This window comes from Herpailurus yagouaroundi, unplaced genomic scaffold (assembly GCF_014898765.1).
Source record: "Herpailurus yagouaroundi ecotype Mexico unplaced genomic scaffold, PumYag 160, whole genome shotgun sequence".
Classification (NCBI taxonomy): Eukaryota; Metazoa; Chordata; class Mammalia; order Carnivora; family Felidae; genus Herpailurus; species Herpailurus yagouaroundi.
In genome coordinates this window covers 43362683-43378964 of record NW_024412401.1, presented here as the reverse complement: position 1 = coordinate 43378964, position 16282 = coordinate 43362683, and the positions used below count along the sequence as shown (strand labels likewise).

At 47.8% G+C, this 16282-nt stretch overlaps 1 protein-coding gene across 5 annotated transcripts in view; it reads left to right on the top strand.

Moving 5' to 3' along the window:
• Positions 1-16282, top strand: part of CDK5RAP2 (CDK5 regulatory subunit associated protein 2) — a 173550-nt gene that overhangs the window by 56733 nt on the left and 100535 nt on the right. For all 5 annotated transcript variants that reach the window (XM_040482125.1, XM_040482128.1, XM_040482124.1 and 2 more), the window contains one exon: positions 3619-3837. In XM_040482125.1, coding sequence (XP_040338059.1) covers positions 3619-3837 — 219 coding nt within the window. The remainder of the gene's footprint in view (positions 1-3618; positions 3838-16282) is intronic.

The following is a 16282-nucleotide window of genomic DNA, read 5'->3' as shown; positions in this document are numbered from 1 at the left end:
GCAGGGCTCAATCCCATTATCCTGAGATCATGACCTGATCCAAAATTAAGAGTTGGACACTCAACCAACTGAGCCAGCCAGGTGCCCCTATAATAACTGTTATTTTAATCATCAACATTGCTGGCCTGTGTTTAACAAGCTTCTAATTAGCATTCCTGTCTCTAACCTTCCCCTCCTTGAATTCAGTCTTCTTGTTTTAATTCTTGCTAGTTTATCAGTATTAATTGGAATCTGGACTGGAATGGGCAGGGCAGTATAGCGCTGTGGAAAGAACACAGACCTAGGAATCATTTGAATCCCAGATGTAATCATTTTATGGTCTGATGACAGGTCTGATAACAGTTCTGAGCCTGAGTTACTTAGATGGGAACATTACTTAATATGTACTTTATAGGGTTGATATGAGAAATAGAGTATGATGTGTTCAAAAGTGCCTGGATTAGCTCCTCATGTGTAATCAGTGCTTAATAAAAGGTAACTGAAGATTGTTCACTTTAAATGTTTTTCCCATCATTCTTTATCTTCTTTTGTTTTTTGTATTTATTTAAATAAGCATTATCCCCAATAATTTTTTTTCTTTAAAGTTTATTTTTGACAGGGAGAGAGAGAGAGACAGAGCACGGGTGGGGGAAGGGCCGAGAGAGGGAGACATAGAATCCGAGGCAGGCTCTAGGCTCTAAGCTGTCAGCACAGAGCCCGACGTGGGGCTCCAACTCACGGACCGTGAGATCATGACCTGAGCTGAAGTCAGACGCTCAGCTGACTGAGCCACCCAGGTGCCCCCCCCCAATACTTTATTTTAAAGTTTATTTATTTTGAGAGAGACAGAGACAGCACAAGTTGGGGAGGGGCAGAGAGAGAAGGAGAGAGAGAGAATACCAAGCATCCTCCGCACTGCCAACTCAGAGCCTGACTCGGAGCTTGAACTCATGAAATGGTGAGATCGTGACCTGAGCTGAAATCAAGAGTTGGATGCTTAACTGACTGAGCCACCCAGGCATCCCCCGCTAATACTTTTTTTTTTGGGGGGTGGGGTGTCTTGTGACCTAGGTTTCCCACTCTTTTTAAAAATTTTAACTTTAAAGAAAAGTGAAATAGAACCTCTATAAAACCCACTTTGAAATGTGAATGGGGCTCCCCCTCAGTCTCTGTTGCTGGGTCCTGAATAGCAGCGGGGAAGCATTGGAGCAGATGGTTAGGCCGTGGGGGCCCAGGACCAGCACAGCCCCGCCTCTCCCCGATGAACTGTGGTTGCAGCCCACCCACCTCTCCTAACAACTAGGGCTTAACTAGCAGTGTTTCCTGGGAAGGCCAAGAAGCTGGGGCCACTACTTTTACTCCACAGTCTGCGTTGTGGCCTTGACAGCCCTTGACAGCTCGTCATCGTGAGCCCTAGTCTAATCCAAAGAGCAGAATAAAAAAATTAAAAGTCTATGGGGCGCCTGGGTGGCTCAATCGGTTAAGCGTCTGACTTTGGCTCAGGTCATGATCTCATGGTTTGTGAGTTCGAGCCCCACATCGGGCTCTGTGCTGACAGCTCACAGCCTGGAGCCTGCTTGGGATTCTGTGTCTCCCTCTCTCTCTGCCCCTCCCCCACTTTCTCTCTCTCTCTCTCTGTCTCTCTCTGTCTCTCTCTCTCAAAAAGAAATAAACAGTAAAAAAAATAAAAATCCTGAAAGTTTATTTTCTCCTGATTGTAAGTATTACATATCCTTCAAATTTTCCTTCAGGAGACCAGAAAGAAGGGAAAAAAAAAAAAAAAGGAATCAGGAAATCACCCAGCCACTATTAACATTTTGATGTTTTTCTTTTTCTGCTTTCTCCTCTGCATAGATTTTATTTTTTAAAGGACTCACAATTTAATCTTCTATTTTTTTTATATAACATTATGACTTGGAATATTCCTGTGTTATCAATTTAGGTTCTTATTTTTTTCCTGTTAAAGTAAATCTGTGATGGATGACTTTGGGCATAAGGCTTTTCCTTACACTATATTTTGGACTCTTCCTGTGAGATTGAGTCCTGGGAATGGAATCATCGGGATGAGTGTGAACATGTTTATCCTGTACACACACACTTGGTATCTATAGTATGTCCATAGGGAGTCACATCAGTTTACATTCCTGCCAGTGTATTTCTTGGCTGCTGGATGCTCGGTCAGTTCTTGAAAAGTTAATATTAATTGTGTTGCTTCATAGTAAGTTTGCCAGCACTGGATATTCTCATTAAAACAGTCTTGTTAAATGAGACTTTGTTTTCATTTGCTCTGTTTGATTATTGGTGAGTTACAGTATGTTTTCAAATGCTTGATAACCCCATATGTATTTTCTTTCTTTTTTTAAAAAATAATTTTTTTTTAACGTTTATTCATTTTTGAGACAGAGAGAGACAGAGCATGATCAGGGGAGGGGCAGAGAGAGGGGGAGATACAGACTCCGAAGCAGGCTCCAGGCTCTGAGCCATCAGCCCAGAGCCCGACGCGGGGCTCGAACTCATGGACTGCGAGATCATGACCTGAGCCGAAGTCGGACGCTTAACCGACTGAGCCACCCAGGCGCCCCCTTTTTTTTAATTTAATTTAATTTTATTTATTTTTTTTCAACGTTTATTTATTTTTGGGACAGAGAGAGACAGAGCATGAACGGGAGAGGGTCAGAGAGAGAGGGAGACTCAGAATCAGAAACAGGCTCCAGGCTCTGAGCCATCAGCCCAGAGCCTGACGCGGGGCTCGAACTCACGGAGTGCGAGATCGTGACCTGGCTGAAGTCGGACAAAAAAAAAAAAAAAAAAAAATTTTAAATGTTCATTTAAATTTTGAAAGAGAGCGACCTCAAGCAGGGGAGGGGCAGAGAGAGAGGGAGGCAGAGGACCTGAAAGAGGCTCCGCACTGACGGCAGAGAGCCTGACGCGGGGCTCGAACTCACAAACCGTGAGATCGTGACCTGAGCCCAGAGCTGGACGCTCAACCGACTGAGCCACCCAGGCCCCCTATTTTCTTTTCTACTAACCTGTGTATTAATGAAGTAAGGATGTTCTGGACACAAGTAGCCCTTGCAGTTTGCTGAACTTACAGCTTCTCAAGGTGGCCACTGGACTGCCATGCTGACCACTTTTGTTTCTCCAGATGACTTTGGCTTTGAATTGGGCTCAGCTCCATGAGCATTGCCGGCTTGTATCTGTCTCTGCTTGTCACGTGGCACTCTTCATTTTCTACCTTGTAAAAACAAGTTGATGAAGTTGTTTTTCTTTTTTTAAACCATTATAACAGGAACATTCTCAGTAACCTCAGAACGTTTGAGAGAAGCAAAGGAAAGAAATCAGCTCTATGTACCCACCCAGATCCAGATTTTGTTAGCATCCTGTGCTTTTCCTTGCAGTCTTTTAAAAAAATCACAGCACTTTTACCTGGTTGTAGCCTTTCCCCTCTTAACATCAGCATCGTAACATAATCATTACTCTGTGTTATTTCAAAATCTTCATGTTAGTTGTGCTTTGGGTCCTGGAGGTTATGTCCATCTTTTTCTTTTCCTTCCTCAACTCCTCTCCCCCCACCCTAAGGCAGTCTGTTTAGTGCGCTCCAGAAACCCGCTCATCTCCCCTCTCTCCCTCCTCTTGTAGGGGTCTGAGGATTGTGAGGCTGCTCTGCTGGACAAGGCCACCCTTTTGGTGCAGCTGCGCTCAGAAAACCTCAACAAGAGCGCGGAGAACCACCGACTGCGTAGGAGCGTGAGGAAGGTGACCCAGGAGCTGAGCCGCCTGCAGCAGGAGAGAGAGAGACTGGAGAAGGACTTGGAGGAGGCCCATCGCGAGAGGAGCAGAGGGGACCGCACCATCCACGTGAGCGGCAGCAGCGTGGGCGGGCCGGGCTCTTTGTCAGTTGCTGGTTTCAGGGAGATCTTCTTTGCGGAAGACGTAGAAAAGTCTGAAAAACATAAAAAAGAAAATGTTTCACTCCTCATCTCATCACCTAGAAACTCTGCCTGTCTCTCTGTCTCTCTGTCTCTCTGTCTGTCTCTCTCTCTCTCTCACACACACACACACACACACACACATACACACTCACCCACTCACTCGCTCACTCAGTCACAGACACATGCACACATGATTGGCGTCAGGCTGAAAATGCAGTTTTGTATTTTGCTTTTTTCGGTGTTCTCTTTTTGGTGCGTTGCCATGTTATGAGTGCTCTTCAGAAACGTGTTTTTGTTTGTTTGTTTTTCGGTATGAGGATAATATTTCATCACTTGGATGTGCTGCAGTTTATTTACTCCCTTATGTAGGACATTTAGGTTGTTACACTTTTTTTTTTTTTTTGCCTTATAACATGCAATAGCAAACATCCTTGTATCTAAATACTTTTCTATTGATTAGTTCCTGATAGAGGCATAATTATTGGGTCAAAGAGTATGAATATTTTTACCATTATTTTATAGATATATGCAAATTGTTTCCCAGAATGACTATGTCTGATTTCTGTGTGTTAGAGTGATCCTTTTTTAAAGACTATGTATTTATTCAGCACTGGATGCTAGCATTTAAAAAATTCTCTCGGGGGGCACTTGGGTGGCTCAGTCGGTTAAGTGGCTGACTTTGGCTCAGGTTGTGATCTCACGGTTCACGAGTTTGAGCCCCGCGTTGGGCCCTGTGCTGACAGCTCAGAGCCTGGAGTCTGCTTCAGATTCTGTGTTTCCTTCTTTCTGCCCCATCCCTGCTCACGCTCTGTCTCTTTTTCAAAAAAATAAGCATTAAAAAAATTTAAAAATAAATATAATTTAAAATAAAAAATTCTGAATTTGGCAGGCATAAAGTAGTTTATCTTTGAAGATTTCTATTATATGTTTTTTAAAGTTTATTTTTGAGAGAGAGAGCAAGCGGGGGAGCGGGGGAGGGGCAGAGAGAGAGAGAGAGAGAGAGAGAGAGAGAGAGAGAGAGAAAGAGAATCCAAAGCAGGCTCTGAGCTGTCAGCACAGAGCCCGATGCAGGGCTTGAACCCACGAACTGTGAGATCATGACGTGAGTCGAGATCAAGAGTCAGACGCTTAACCGACTGAGCCACCCAGGTGCCCGAAAAGTTGTTACATTTCAACTTAAGTATTCAGCGTGTTGAGAGTCACATCCAGATGCGTCGCCTGGGTGCAGTTGGGTGGGATAGGGTCTGAGTCTGAGTGATCATTGACACTCTGGTCAAATGAATAACCTGCACAGGAACCCCGGGCAGGCACAGGACCTCGGGTGGGCAGTCATTAGAATGGCAGTCTCACAGGGGAGCCCACAGGTGCTACAGTTGAGTTCTCTAGTGGCTGCTGTGGGCACGGATGTCCGGATCCCCTGCTTTGAAATCCTAACGTGAACACTGACAAGAGAATTGAAATACGAATGTTTGTGTATTTTAACACAAATATTAATGAACATCAAGGGAACAGTAATGGAAATTTAGAAAAAGAAAACGTCACCTACAGTTCCACCAGCCTGACACAGTAACTTTTTGGTTTTCAGTGTCACCCTTCAGACCTTGGTGCAGCTGGGTGCCGCTCTGGGTCCTTTGATCCCTTACTTTATCACGGGCATCTTCCCATACTGTGTGGGGCCCAGAGTGACCGTGTGGAATGATGCATACTCTTCACTGAACAGATTTCACATGCTTTACATAATCATTTCCTGTTCTGTCGCCGTGTTGGTTGTTTAAATGATGCCACGATAACCGTCTTTGGGCGTAAAGGTGTTTTCCCTTAAAATTCCTAGGATTTGAGTGAGTTTACTAGGTCAGATGCTACCAACATTTTATGCTAGTTAATCATGTTGCCAAATCATTTGTCCAAAGGGCTGGCCCAGTTTATGCTGCCACCGGCGACCTTGGAGTATACCAGTTTACTGCATGTTGTTAAAAGAAGCGTTTCCCACGTGTTCTTGAACACCAGATGTCCCTGCTTTAGATGTTGATGGAAATATAAGCCATGGTCTCTGAAAGTTTCATCTTTTCCAAAGGGAGATGGAAATGTTATCTGTGATAAAATGCAAAATAGCTTGAAATCCAGGGCTCATTAATGCAGCTCAGGGAGTCGGTGCAGAAGATCCCCGTGGGATGGAGTAGTCGGGAAACCTTCTAGGAGGAGGTGACATGAGTTGAACGAGAAGAAGTAGGGTTTGAGTTGTGTGCGGTAAGGCAAAGACTGGCCAGATAGAGGTGCGGTTTTCATGGTTCTTACTCCTTCACTGGATAACTTCCACTTAGTTTAAAGTAGCTCAGCCCCTCCACCCCTCACTGTCATTATAAAAGGTTCATTCAGTAGAATTTGGATTGGGGACATGCATACACATACACACATCTCTCTATAAAATAAGTAATTTTTTAATCTCATAACCCATTCTTGGTAAACATTTGAAAGGGCTGTGTGATATTACATCAGGTGGAGATGCTGTAATTTATTCACCTGTCCCTCTGCCATCAGACCTTGGTGGTTCCGTAAAGCACTTACTCAGGTACACCTTGGTGCTTCTGAAAGAATTTTGGGCTGCTGTTGGTAAGCAGATATATTCCTGTGTAGCACCTGCACATCTGTGTGGGGAGGCGGGGAGTGCTTGGTGACGAAAGGAAGGGGAGGGGGACAGTGAGAGGAGGGATTGGGGTTGAGCATCCTGGGGGTGGGAGGGGTTTTTCTGCCGTGACTGAAATCCAGCTTGAGCTGACTTAGGCAAAAAGAGGGAATTCTTGCCTTGTGTAATAACTAAAGTGCTGGAGGGACAGAGACCCTGGCACACTGTGGGGACCGGATCTTGGTCCCTGAGAGCCGGTTCCCTCCAGTTCCAGGTGGAGAGATCCTCCAGTTCCAGGTGGTTGGACCATCATTGCCCTGCTGCTGGGGTCACATAGTCCCGGTTAATTACATAAGAGGGAGGAGGACTCTCCCACTCCTTCACCCCCGCTGTCTCCCTGTCAGGATGGCCGGAGGGGTGAGGCATGGAGAGGCCCAGACCAGCGTGGGTCACGTGCCCGCTTTTTGTCAGCGGTGTGTACGTGTGCATGCGCGCGTGTGTGTGTGAGTCCCGCCACGGACGGCCTCCTCAGAGGCACGTGCTTGGGAGGGCTGGGCAGTTACCCACAGAAGAGGGCTGCTTTGCTTCAGACCTGAACAACCACAATGCACGCTAAACGCTTACCTCAGGCGAACGTGGCCGTGACCCCGAGCTTTCTAGCATCTCGCCTTGACTCCTTTTCTGCATCAGGTCATGTGTGTGTTTCCGGCGAGGTGATGTGGCCATGGATTCTTTCCTTTTGTGTATGTATTGCGTCACAGTGGTATCTCTGCTTACCTTCTGGTTACGACCGAAGAATTCGGCCGTGTCCGTCTCCTATGAACGTTTTACACTGGACGTCAGGGCGCTGGCTTGTTGAGAGTCCGGGGAGCATGAAGGGGGTGTTCAATGCAGACGTAGAGCAAGACCTGCGTGTCTTGTCTGCTTGTTCTCTAACAGGTTCTTTAATGAACTAGATTCACTCACCAGCTGCTACTGCTGTTGCTTCCGGATTGAAACAAACCAACAAATAAGCAGACCTTGTAGGGGCCTCTGTTTCTGCAAAGGAGAGGAATCCATCCATGCGTTCAGCCACATTGAACACTGTGCAGACCCTCGGCTGGGCGTGGGGACACTTGACGACAGTGGTATGAACAAAGTCCCGTGGGAGCACAGGGCAGGGAAGCGGCTAGCAGGATCAGAGAAGGCTCTTGGGGAAAGCGACTTGTGAACCGGTTCTGAAGTTGGAGTTAAACAAAGGTTAATAGATAGGCAAGGGAGGGTTTTGTAGAGAGGGCTGAGGCACAGGGGTATGAGAGCAGATGGTGTATTTGGGGACACAAAACAGGAATGCCCTGTTTGAAGTATTCTGAAGTATTATTTGGAGCTTTAAAAATTGTGATTTATTCCCTTTGGTGTTTCAGAAACATTTTCAGAGGTTTACGGAGAGTCATAAAAATGAGATCAAAGATACAGATAAAGGCGTTAAGGTCAAGGAACGGAAAGGGGGAGTAGTAAAATGGAAGCAGAGTGAGGAGAAATGCACGTCGCGATACCTGTGACGGTACCAAAGGTGGGGCTTAAAATTCAGCCGGCAGCTCCTGGCAGCAAAAGTAAAAAGGGAAATTCGGAAAAAAAAAAAAAAAAAAAAAAAGGGAAATTCGGGTACAAGGTATTCAGTGTCTGAAGATGAACACATTGAGATAAGAGCACGGCTTCTGCTAGGACTCAGGCCTGGGAGTGGTATTGCCTTTGGTGGGTTTCTGGAGTTCTCGAGCAGGATAGGGTCTTTGACACTATGCTGTTCAGTAGAAACAGTTCTGTGCAGGGCCATGTCAGTGCCACCCAAGTCGGTAAGCTCAGACGTGGTTTCCAGTCCCTGGGACGATGGTCCAGCTGTTTCCCATTATTCTCGTTTCTTTTTTCTTTTTTTTTTTTTTGATTTTTTAAATGTCTTTATTTATCTTTGAGAGAGAGAGAGAAAGAGAGAGAGAGAGAGAGAGAGAGAGAGAGAGAGAGAGAGAGACACGGAATCCGAAGCAGGCTCCAGGCTCTGAGTTGTCAGCACAGAGCCCGACGCGGGGCTAGAACTCACGAACCACGAGATCATGAGCTGATCTGAAGTCGGGCGCTTTACCGACTGAGCCACCCAGGCACCCCCCATTATATTCGTTTCTTAGACAGGAACTCCAAGCTCAGTGAGAAATGCTGCAGCCCTTTTTATAGGCGAGTCCTGATTCAGAGCCTTTGCCGTGGTCCACGGTCAAGCATAGTGGGTTTTGTTGTTGTTGTTTTCAGCATCCCCTGAATTCTTTCTGATGGAAAGCCGACCGGTTATCTTTTGGATGTGGGCACACCATCCTTTGCACGTGAATTGTTGTCTGAGTGTGCTTGCTCTTCAGCTCTTCAGAGGGAGCCGATACCTGTCTGAACAGGCGGCTTGGGTCTGGGGCGTAGGAGTTCCCTGTGTCAGAAGGTGCCTGGGCCCTGCGAGCTTCGACCATGAGAGTCACTTTGTCACGTTTGTTTCAGTTGCCTGGGATTGCGGTGACCCAGTGCCGGTTGACTCGGCACACGTTATAATTTGCGTTTGTTTGCTTGTTTGTTTATTCAGGGGACGTGTAATGAGTCCTCGCGGTGGCACAGGCACTGTTGGTAAGCCCTGGTGAATGCAAGCTTTGGCTTTTCCTTCGAAATCTTTCCACAACCAGAAGGGTCCAAAGGTGCGTCTCCCAGAGAGAGCCCCTTCTTTGTATTATACCTCCTTGCCACCAGAGGGAGCCACATCCCTACCAGGAAGTTCAGGAGGTCTTGGCAAAATACACACCAACAAACCTGGTGTTCCCCAGTTGGTGTCTTAACTGCCATGTTGTAAGTGTCCTGGCTTCTGTGGTTTATAACGGGAATGCTGCTCGGATTGTTGCATCCTTGCCCTCACACCTTGACTTTGGTATATCATTTGGCTCCAGAGGCTTAAGTCTCTCCTTTTAGTGTGTATGTGTGTGTGCATATGCATGCGTGCTTGTGTGTGTGTGTGTGTGTGTGTGTGTGTGTGTGTGTGTGTGTGTTTGGTGAAAAGTGATAGAGAGAGGTCAACCTTTATTTACCTTTATTTTAGATTTGCTTTTTCTGGGTCAGGTGTTCTGTATGCTACTCGGGGTGGGTGGGGGAAAGGAGTAAGTGCTAGTCTTTTTCTTCTCCTTTATAAGCAACGTATATGAGACATTGGTTTAGCTGTATTCCCCAGACTGTCTCATAATGCTCTCATCTGTTACAAGACCTGTCATCCGCTACTCTGACAAGTGTGTGCTTCAGTACCTGGGCACTTAGCTCTGTGGGGATGCATTTGCTGGCTAAAGCCCAAAAATCTAATTAAAGTTGTACCCGTCATCACCCAGCTGGCTAATCCCATGTGCTTTGACAGGAGCAGGTTTAATTTCAGGGTAGTTCATCCTGAACCCCTCTGGTTTCACATGCGTTTGTTGATGGATAGCTCCAGATGAGATTATGACAGCGTTCAGGGCGTCTCTTGTGATCCGTAGTCAAAACATGGCATTTGGAGACAGTGTCTGTAGGCTGTTTGGGTAGGGCTTGGACCACAGACCTGAAGTAGTGTGACTCAGGAATCAGAGCTCCCCTTGCCTCGTTTTTGTTGCAATCGGGTGGGAAGATTCTGAGTTGGAGTCCCTGTAGACCAATACGCAGTTTAAATGGCCTTTGCTTGAGGAAGTCCTGTCTTTGCAAATTCCAGCCACTCTTAAGAAAGGCTGAGTGCATGGGGCGCCTCCGTCGGTTGGGCGTCCAACTTCGGCTCAGGTCATGATCTCATGGTTTGTGAGTTCGAGCCCCACATTGGGCTCTATGTTCACAGCTCACAGCCTGGAGCCTGCTTCGGATCTGTGTCTCCCTCTCTCTCTGTCCCTCTCCCCCACCCCCTCTCTCAAAAATAAATATTAAAAAATTAAAAAAAAAAAAAAAGAAAGAAAAAGGCTGAGTGCAGAGACTTGGGTCAAAACCGGGTTTGAGTTCTGGCTCCACCACTGGTTCGCTGTTGGACCGTGAGCCAGTAACTTTGCCTTTGCAAACTGTGGGGTCCATTTCTTCTTAGAAAAAGAGCTTAGTTGTAAGGATTGTCTGGGATCGGGGACAGCACTTACGAGCATAACACCTGGCATGTCACAAACGATCAATGAGTAGTAGCTGTTCTGATGGTGGAGATGATGCCACTCCCCTGGGAACGAGAAACTTGGCAGTTCGAGTCGGTATCTTAGGAGCAGTGGGCAACAGTGCTGGGCTTGGGTTCGAATCTTGGCTTTGGCAGGTACTTAGCTCTAAGTGTCTAGGTCAGTTGCTTAACTTTTCTCAGCTGAGGTTCTCTCCCCTGAAATGGGGTTGATTATACCTATTTTAGGATTAAATGAATGGATAGTAACATTTAATGCATGAGAAAGCAGAGGTTCCTGGCATGCAGAGGCAGATGTGTTGGACTCCTCCTCGTTCCTCTTTTCCTGCTTTTAATTGTGTGGCAGGTGCTGGCTCAGGACTTCAAATGACAAACCACTGCCCGCTAGAATCTAATGGACACTGTTGACTAATAAATGTGGTCTGCCCGGTTACCAGCCAAGTCAACAAAGCTGTAAATTTCTTCCTTGATCAACACTCCCCTCTCCTCTGAAGAAAGTGCTTGTCTGTTCCTTTCCAGCTGATTGATCCCTCTAGGAAGGGGGGGAGAACCCTTTTCGAGTGACGGATTCTGTAGTACCTCAGTGGCTTGTGCACGGGGCTGCTGTGGAGGCTGGTGTAAAAGGCTGTTCCCATCAGTTTTCACGTGGAATTGCTGTAGTCTCTCTGGGGGCACAGACAGAAAGGCTTTCCCTTATCTCTGGTTCTTACTTTATAATTTCTGTGCCAGGCTCTGTCCTGGGCACTGGGAGCACAGGACTGAATCAAATCAGACACAGTCTACAAAGGAATCTGGCAGAGAACTAGAAACACAGACAGAGAGGTAATTAAAATATAGCGAGATAAGTGCGGGTAGGGGGATGGGCCAGACGCTTTGGGAGCACAGAGCATGGATCTACACTAAGAGCAGGGGTGGGAGTGGGGAGGGCTTCACCGAGGAGGAGGCTTGGAGGGGAGACTTGAAGGCTGAGTAGCTGTTTGCTGGTCAAGGGAGAGCCTGTGTGGACACCTGGGGAGCATGCACGAGCCTGGCACAAAGAAGAACAGTGAGTGGCTGGCAGAGAGGAGAGGGCGGAACGTTCCATCACACCCCGGCTGGGGTTGGAGAGAGGGGTGGTGCCTGATGGCTGTTAAGTGACTCAGCTGGGCCTGGACCCCTGCCCGGTTTGAACTCTGACTCCTTCGTCCCTCCCCCGCCCAGCCAGCTTCCTGGTGAAAGCCACACTGAGTTCCTTGCTCAGAACTTTTGTAGTCCCCGCAGCCAGGACCACACAGTGCCACACGCGTGTGTCAGATCTCTGTGGTGAGCCCGGCTCATTCCAGCAGTTTCCGTTTGTCCATTTATTCATTCATTGAAGCATATGAATTCTTTGTTCAAATGTAGCTCTTCTGGAGAGAAAACGTGAAGGCAGGGCTGCTCCGGGAGAAGTGAGGTGGGAGGCCGGGCACCCCCTCCCCCACCATGTCACCCTCCACCGCCCCCAGGGGCGACAAGGCTTCGGAACATGGGCTGGACACTGCTCTCTCATGCTAATTCTGGAAATTCTTACATCACTGGGTTCCTATACCTCATTAAGATTTTGGAGAAGTTTCCTTTGTGTATTGAAAAAGGTAACCACTGAGCACTCTGACAAGCTTTCTCACAGCGAAACCTGAGAAGGTGGAAATTTGATGGATGAGAACCTTCTCATTCTCCATGTGGCCGGAGATAAAACAAACCAGCTGACTGCAGAAGGAAGTAAGAGGGCCTGGCTTTTCATTTCTAATGTGATTCTAAGATTATAGGGATATTTTATTTTTAAAATAATCCGCTTCTTTTTTCTGTCATTCTCCCTGTGATATGCAAAGGCGACGCTCAGCTCAGTGTTGGTCCAGAGCACACCTGCGCATCTTAAGCAAAATTGCCCATTAGGTGAAAAGTGAGGCCACTCGGTTGATGTCACTGCACGCAGATCCTCCTGTGGCAGCTCTCTTCTGGAAAGCAAGGTGGTGGTCTGGTACGGGAGAGGGGTTTTCAGACTTTCTTCCCTGTCCCTTGGTCCAGAAGCAAGTAAGACAGGTGCACCTGAGGGGGTTTGCAGGTTCCTCAGGGTAGTGGCTTCTTGCACTAAAATCAAGTACAGATTTCCATGTTTGTCCCCAAGCCAACCGGGTCCGTTGTTGGAGGAAGGCCCAGGAGTGTGCAGTTAGAGGATGCGAGGGCCAGCCTTGGGTTTTGCTAATCCCTGGGCTTCCTGGGCTCCCTTTGAAAAACCACTGGTGTGGGGGCACCTGGATGGCTCTGTCGGTTGACTGTCTGACTCTTGATTTTGGCTCAGGTCATGATCCCAGGGATGAGGGATCAAGGTCCTCATTGGGCTCTGCGCTCAGTGTGGAGCCTGCTTGGGATTCTCTTTCTCTCTCTCTTTCTCTTTCCCTCTCCCTCCCTCCTTCCACCCCTCCCCTACTTGTGTGCGCATGTGTGCATGCATGTGTGTGCGTGTGCTCTCTCTCCCTCTGTCTAAAAAAGAAAAAAAAAGAAAAACCACTGGTTTAGTGGTTTAGTGAAAAGAACGTGAATAGACCTGCTTTAAATCCTGATTCCGCCACCTTTCCCTTTGGGTAAGTTGCTGGTGTATTTGAACCTCTGTTTCCTGATTGGTAAAATGGGTGGGGTCAGAGCATCTGCCCACAGGGGTGTTGTGAGAGCTGCGTGAGGGGATGGTTGTAAAGGTCCCATCACTGTCCTAAACGCTGTAGAGGTTTGCAGAGAAAGGTGGTGGGTGGTGTTTTGGGAGGACGATCGCTGAGGGCCAGAGCAGTCCGGGAGGGAATCGTGGAAGAGATGGCACTGGGAATGGACCTTGCAGGGTGAGCATGCTGTCTCCAGGCAGAACTGGGGGGAGCTATACTGTCTGTTTCCAGATGGAGAGGGACAGGTGGTCAGGCGAGGTAAGGCTACAAGGTAGGCTGGAGCCCGTGGTGGGAAGTAGGGGGCCTGGGACGAAGGTTTGTTAAGCAAGGTGGCTTCATTCACAGTTAGCACGAGGTCACTGCGGGGTCCTGGGTAGAGATGTAATGATCGGAGTGTGTGTGTGTGTGTGTGTGTGTGTGTGTGTGTGTGTGTGTGTGTGTGATTTGGTGGGTGAACGTAGAGATAGACCAGTTAGGAAGCTGTTGCACTTGAGCAGCTGAGAGCTGATTTCTGAAGAAGGCAGACGCAGGGGGGTGGAGGGAGAGGAGGGCTGAGCAGGGAGGACATTTTTCTCCCCAGTACTTCTGGTTCTACATGTCCCCTTAATACTTCCTCAAGGGAGGACGGGGGACTGTCCGGGTACTCAGAGTCCCGGTTCACCGGGCCAGCCTTGCTGATGCGTGGGTTACTCTCCCTTAAGGCAAGAACCCAGGTTCCGGATTCCCTAGCTTTCTTGCTGCAGACCTAACCAGGCCTGGCACTTGTTGGGCAGATGGCTCCCCTGAGCTGCATGTACCCTCCTCCTTCAAAAAGCAAAACCCAGAACAGCCGTGTTTTATCAGAAAGCCCTGCTTCAGGTAGGCCATTTTCACAGACTTGTACTTTGATTCCCAGTCTGTGGTTGGTTCAGCTCCTGTGAGAACTCCAGGGGGTTGGGGGTAGGGGTAGTTGGCAGGGCGGGATTTGGGCACTCGTGTCCACGGAAAATCACCACATACTCACCCTTCCTCTCTCGTGTGCTCTGCACGGAGGCTGGGCTCTCCCTTCAGGCCTGAGTCACCTGTCAAGGCGTGTGTGAGAGCCAGGGGGAGGAGCGGGATCTGGGGCCCGGTGGGTGGTGATGCTGTGGCCACAGGAGGAAACCTGGGAGTAGAGGTCCGCCTGGAGGATATGTGTGCAGAGGGCGGGAGATGACGTAGTGTCGTTTCCTGTGCACCTGCTGTGCCGGGTGCCCATCGCACATTCTCTCGTTTAACCCTCCGGGGACCCTAGGAGCCTGTACCGTTATCCCCATTTACTGGAAAGGAAACACTCAAAGATTTTTGTTATCTATCTGTGGTCACACGGCTAGTTAGCGGTAGAGCCCGGATTCGAGTCTACTTCTGCCTATCTTCACAGCCTGGGGATATTGAAAGAGGTTTGGGGAAACCACCCAAGATTATCAATTTTCGGTTCTGATTGTTTTGCTCAGGCGAGACATGCCGTCTCCATGCCTCCCCTAAACATTTATTATAACTCCACTGGTGCCGAGCACAGGAGCCTGTCGGCGCCTCTGTGTTGCCATGGCAGCTGCTCCTCCTCAAGGCCACCTCAGCACACACGTGCCCCCCTCCCTGCAGTGGGCCTTTTACTTCAAGCCTTCTCTGACTGCTCTTCGCGTGAGGTCCAGGGTCCTTGGTCCTGCCCTATTCATTAGCAGGAGGGCGTAGCTTTCAGGCTGGATGTTTTGTCAATCTCGAGTCCTTGAGAAACTGTGACATTAGCTTGGGGCGTTGGAATTATTGACCAGTGGCAGCCGGTGTCCCAGAGTGGTTTTCTATTTCTTTGGTCTTAACAGAGGTGCGGTTGGGTGAGAGAGACCACAGAATTTGGGGTCTGACCGACCTGGGTTTGAATTTCAGCACTAGAACTTACTCGTTGTAAAGCTCTGTAAACAACTTTCAGCCTCCGTGAGCCTTGATTTCCTTTCTATAAACACAGGACTCAATACTTACCATGTATGCAGTCATCAGGGCTCAGGATGTTTTATGTCCAAGGGCCTTGGCACATGCTTGGCTCAAGGCGGGTGCGGGGTAAATAGTAGTTTCTATTACAAATGGTTATAATAAGAGAAATGCTTTATCCTGTTTGGTGTCCTGACTTTCCCTGAGACTCTGATTTACGCTGAAGGCCTTCTACCACCAAAAATACACACACACGCACGCGCGCGTGCACACACACACACACACACATTTGCATAGGCTTCCGGGGACCCATTCAGTGGACCTCAGATTAAGCACCTGTAATCTTGAGGAATGACCCAGTTACATGTCCTTTGTGGGATTTTGGAACAGGTCATTTTCATGTGGTCAACTCTGTTAGTTTGGGGAACATGTGGAAGAAATGTGGCATATTGGTCACCTTTCTCACTTAAAACATGCAAGTTCTTAATCTAGGTACCCGCATTAAAATTGTATAAGCAAATGAAATGGGAGAGCGGAGTAAATTGCTGTACATGCACATAGAGACTAGAACTTGAACCAGACATTAAAATAATGCGTCTGATGGGTGTTTATGTGACGGAGAGAATGGAATCAAGGAAATGATGTAAGTGGACCAGTAATTACTATGCATGCAAACGGTGTACACTTTTGACTTAGCATATGATGCAGAAGTATTTTAAGATTAAAAAGGAGGCATGATCTTTTCAGGATGACCTTTCCAAGATGGCGGGCAAACTTATTGTGAATTTAAAGATGTACCTTTTGGCTTAACACAAGATTTTATGGTCCCTATGATCCGGTGATCCAGTTTTTAGGAGGAGGTTTCTTTTTTTTTTTTTTTTTTTTTTTTTTTGAGCGTTTATTGATTTTTGAGACAGAGAGACAGAGCATGAACGGGGGAGGGTCAGAGAGAGAGGGAGACACAGAATCT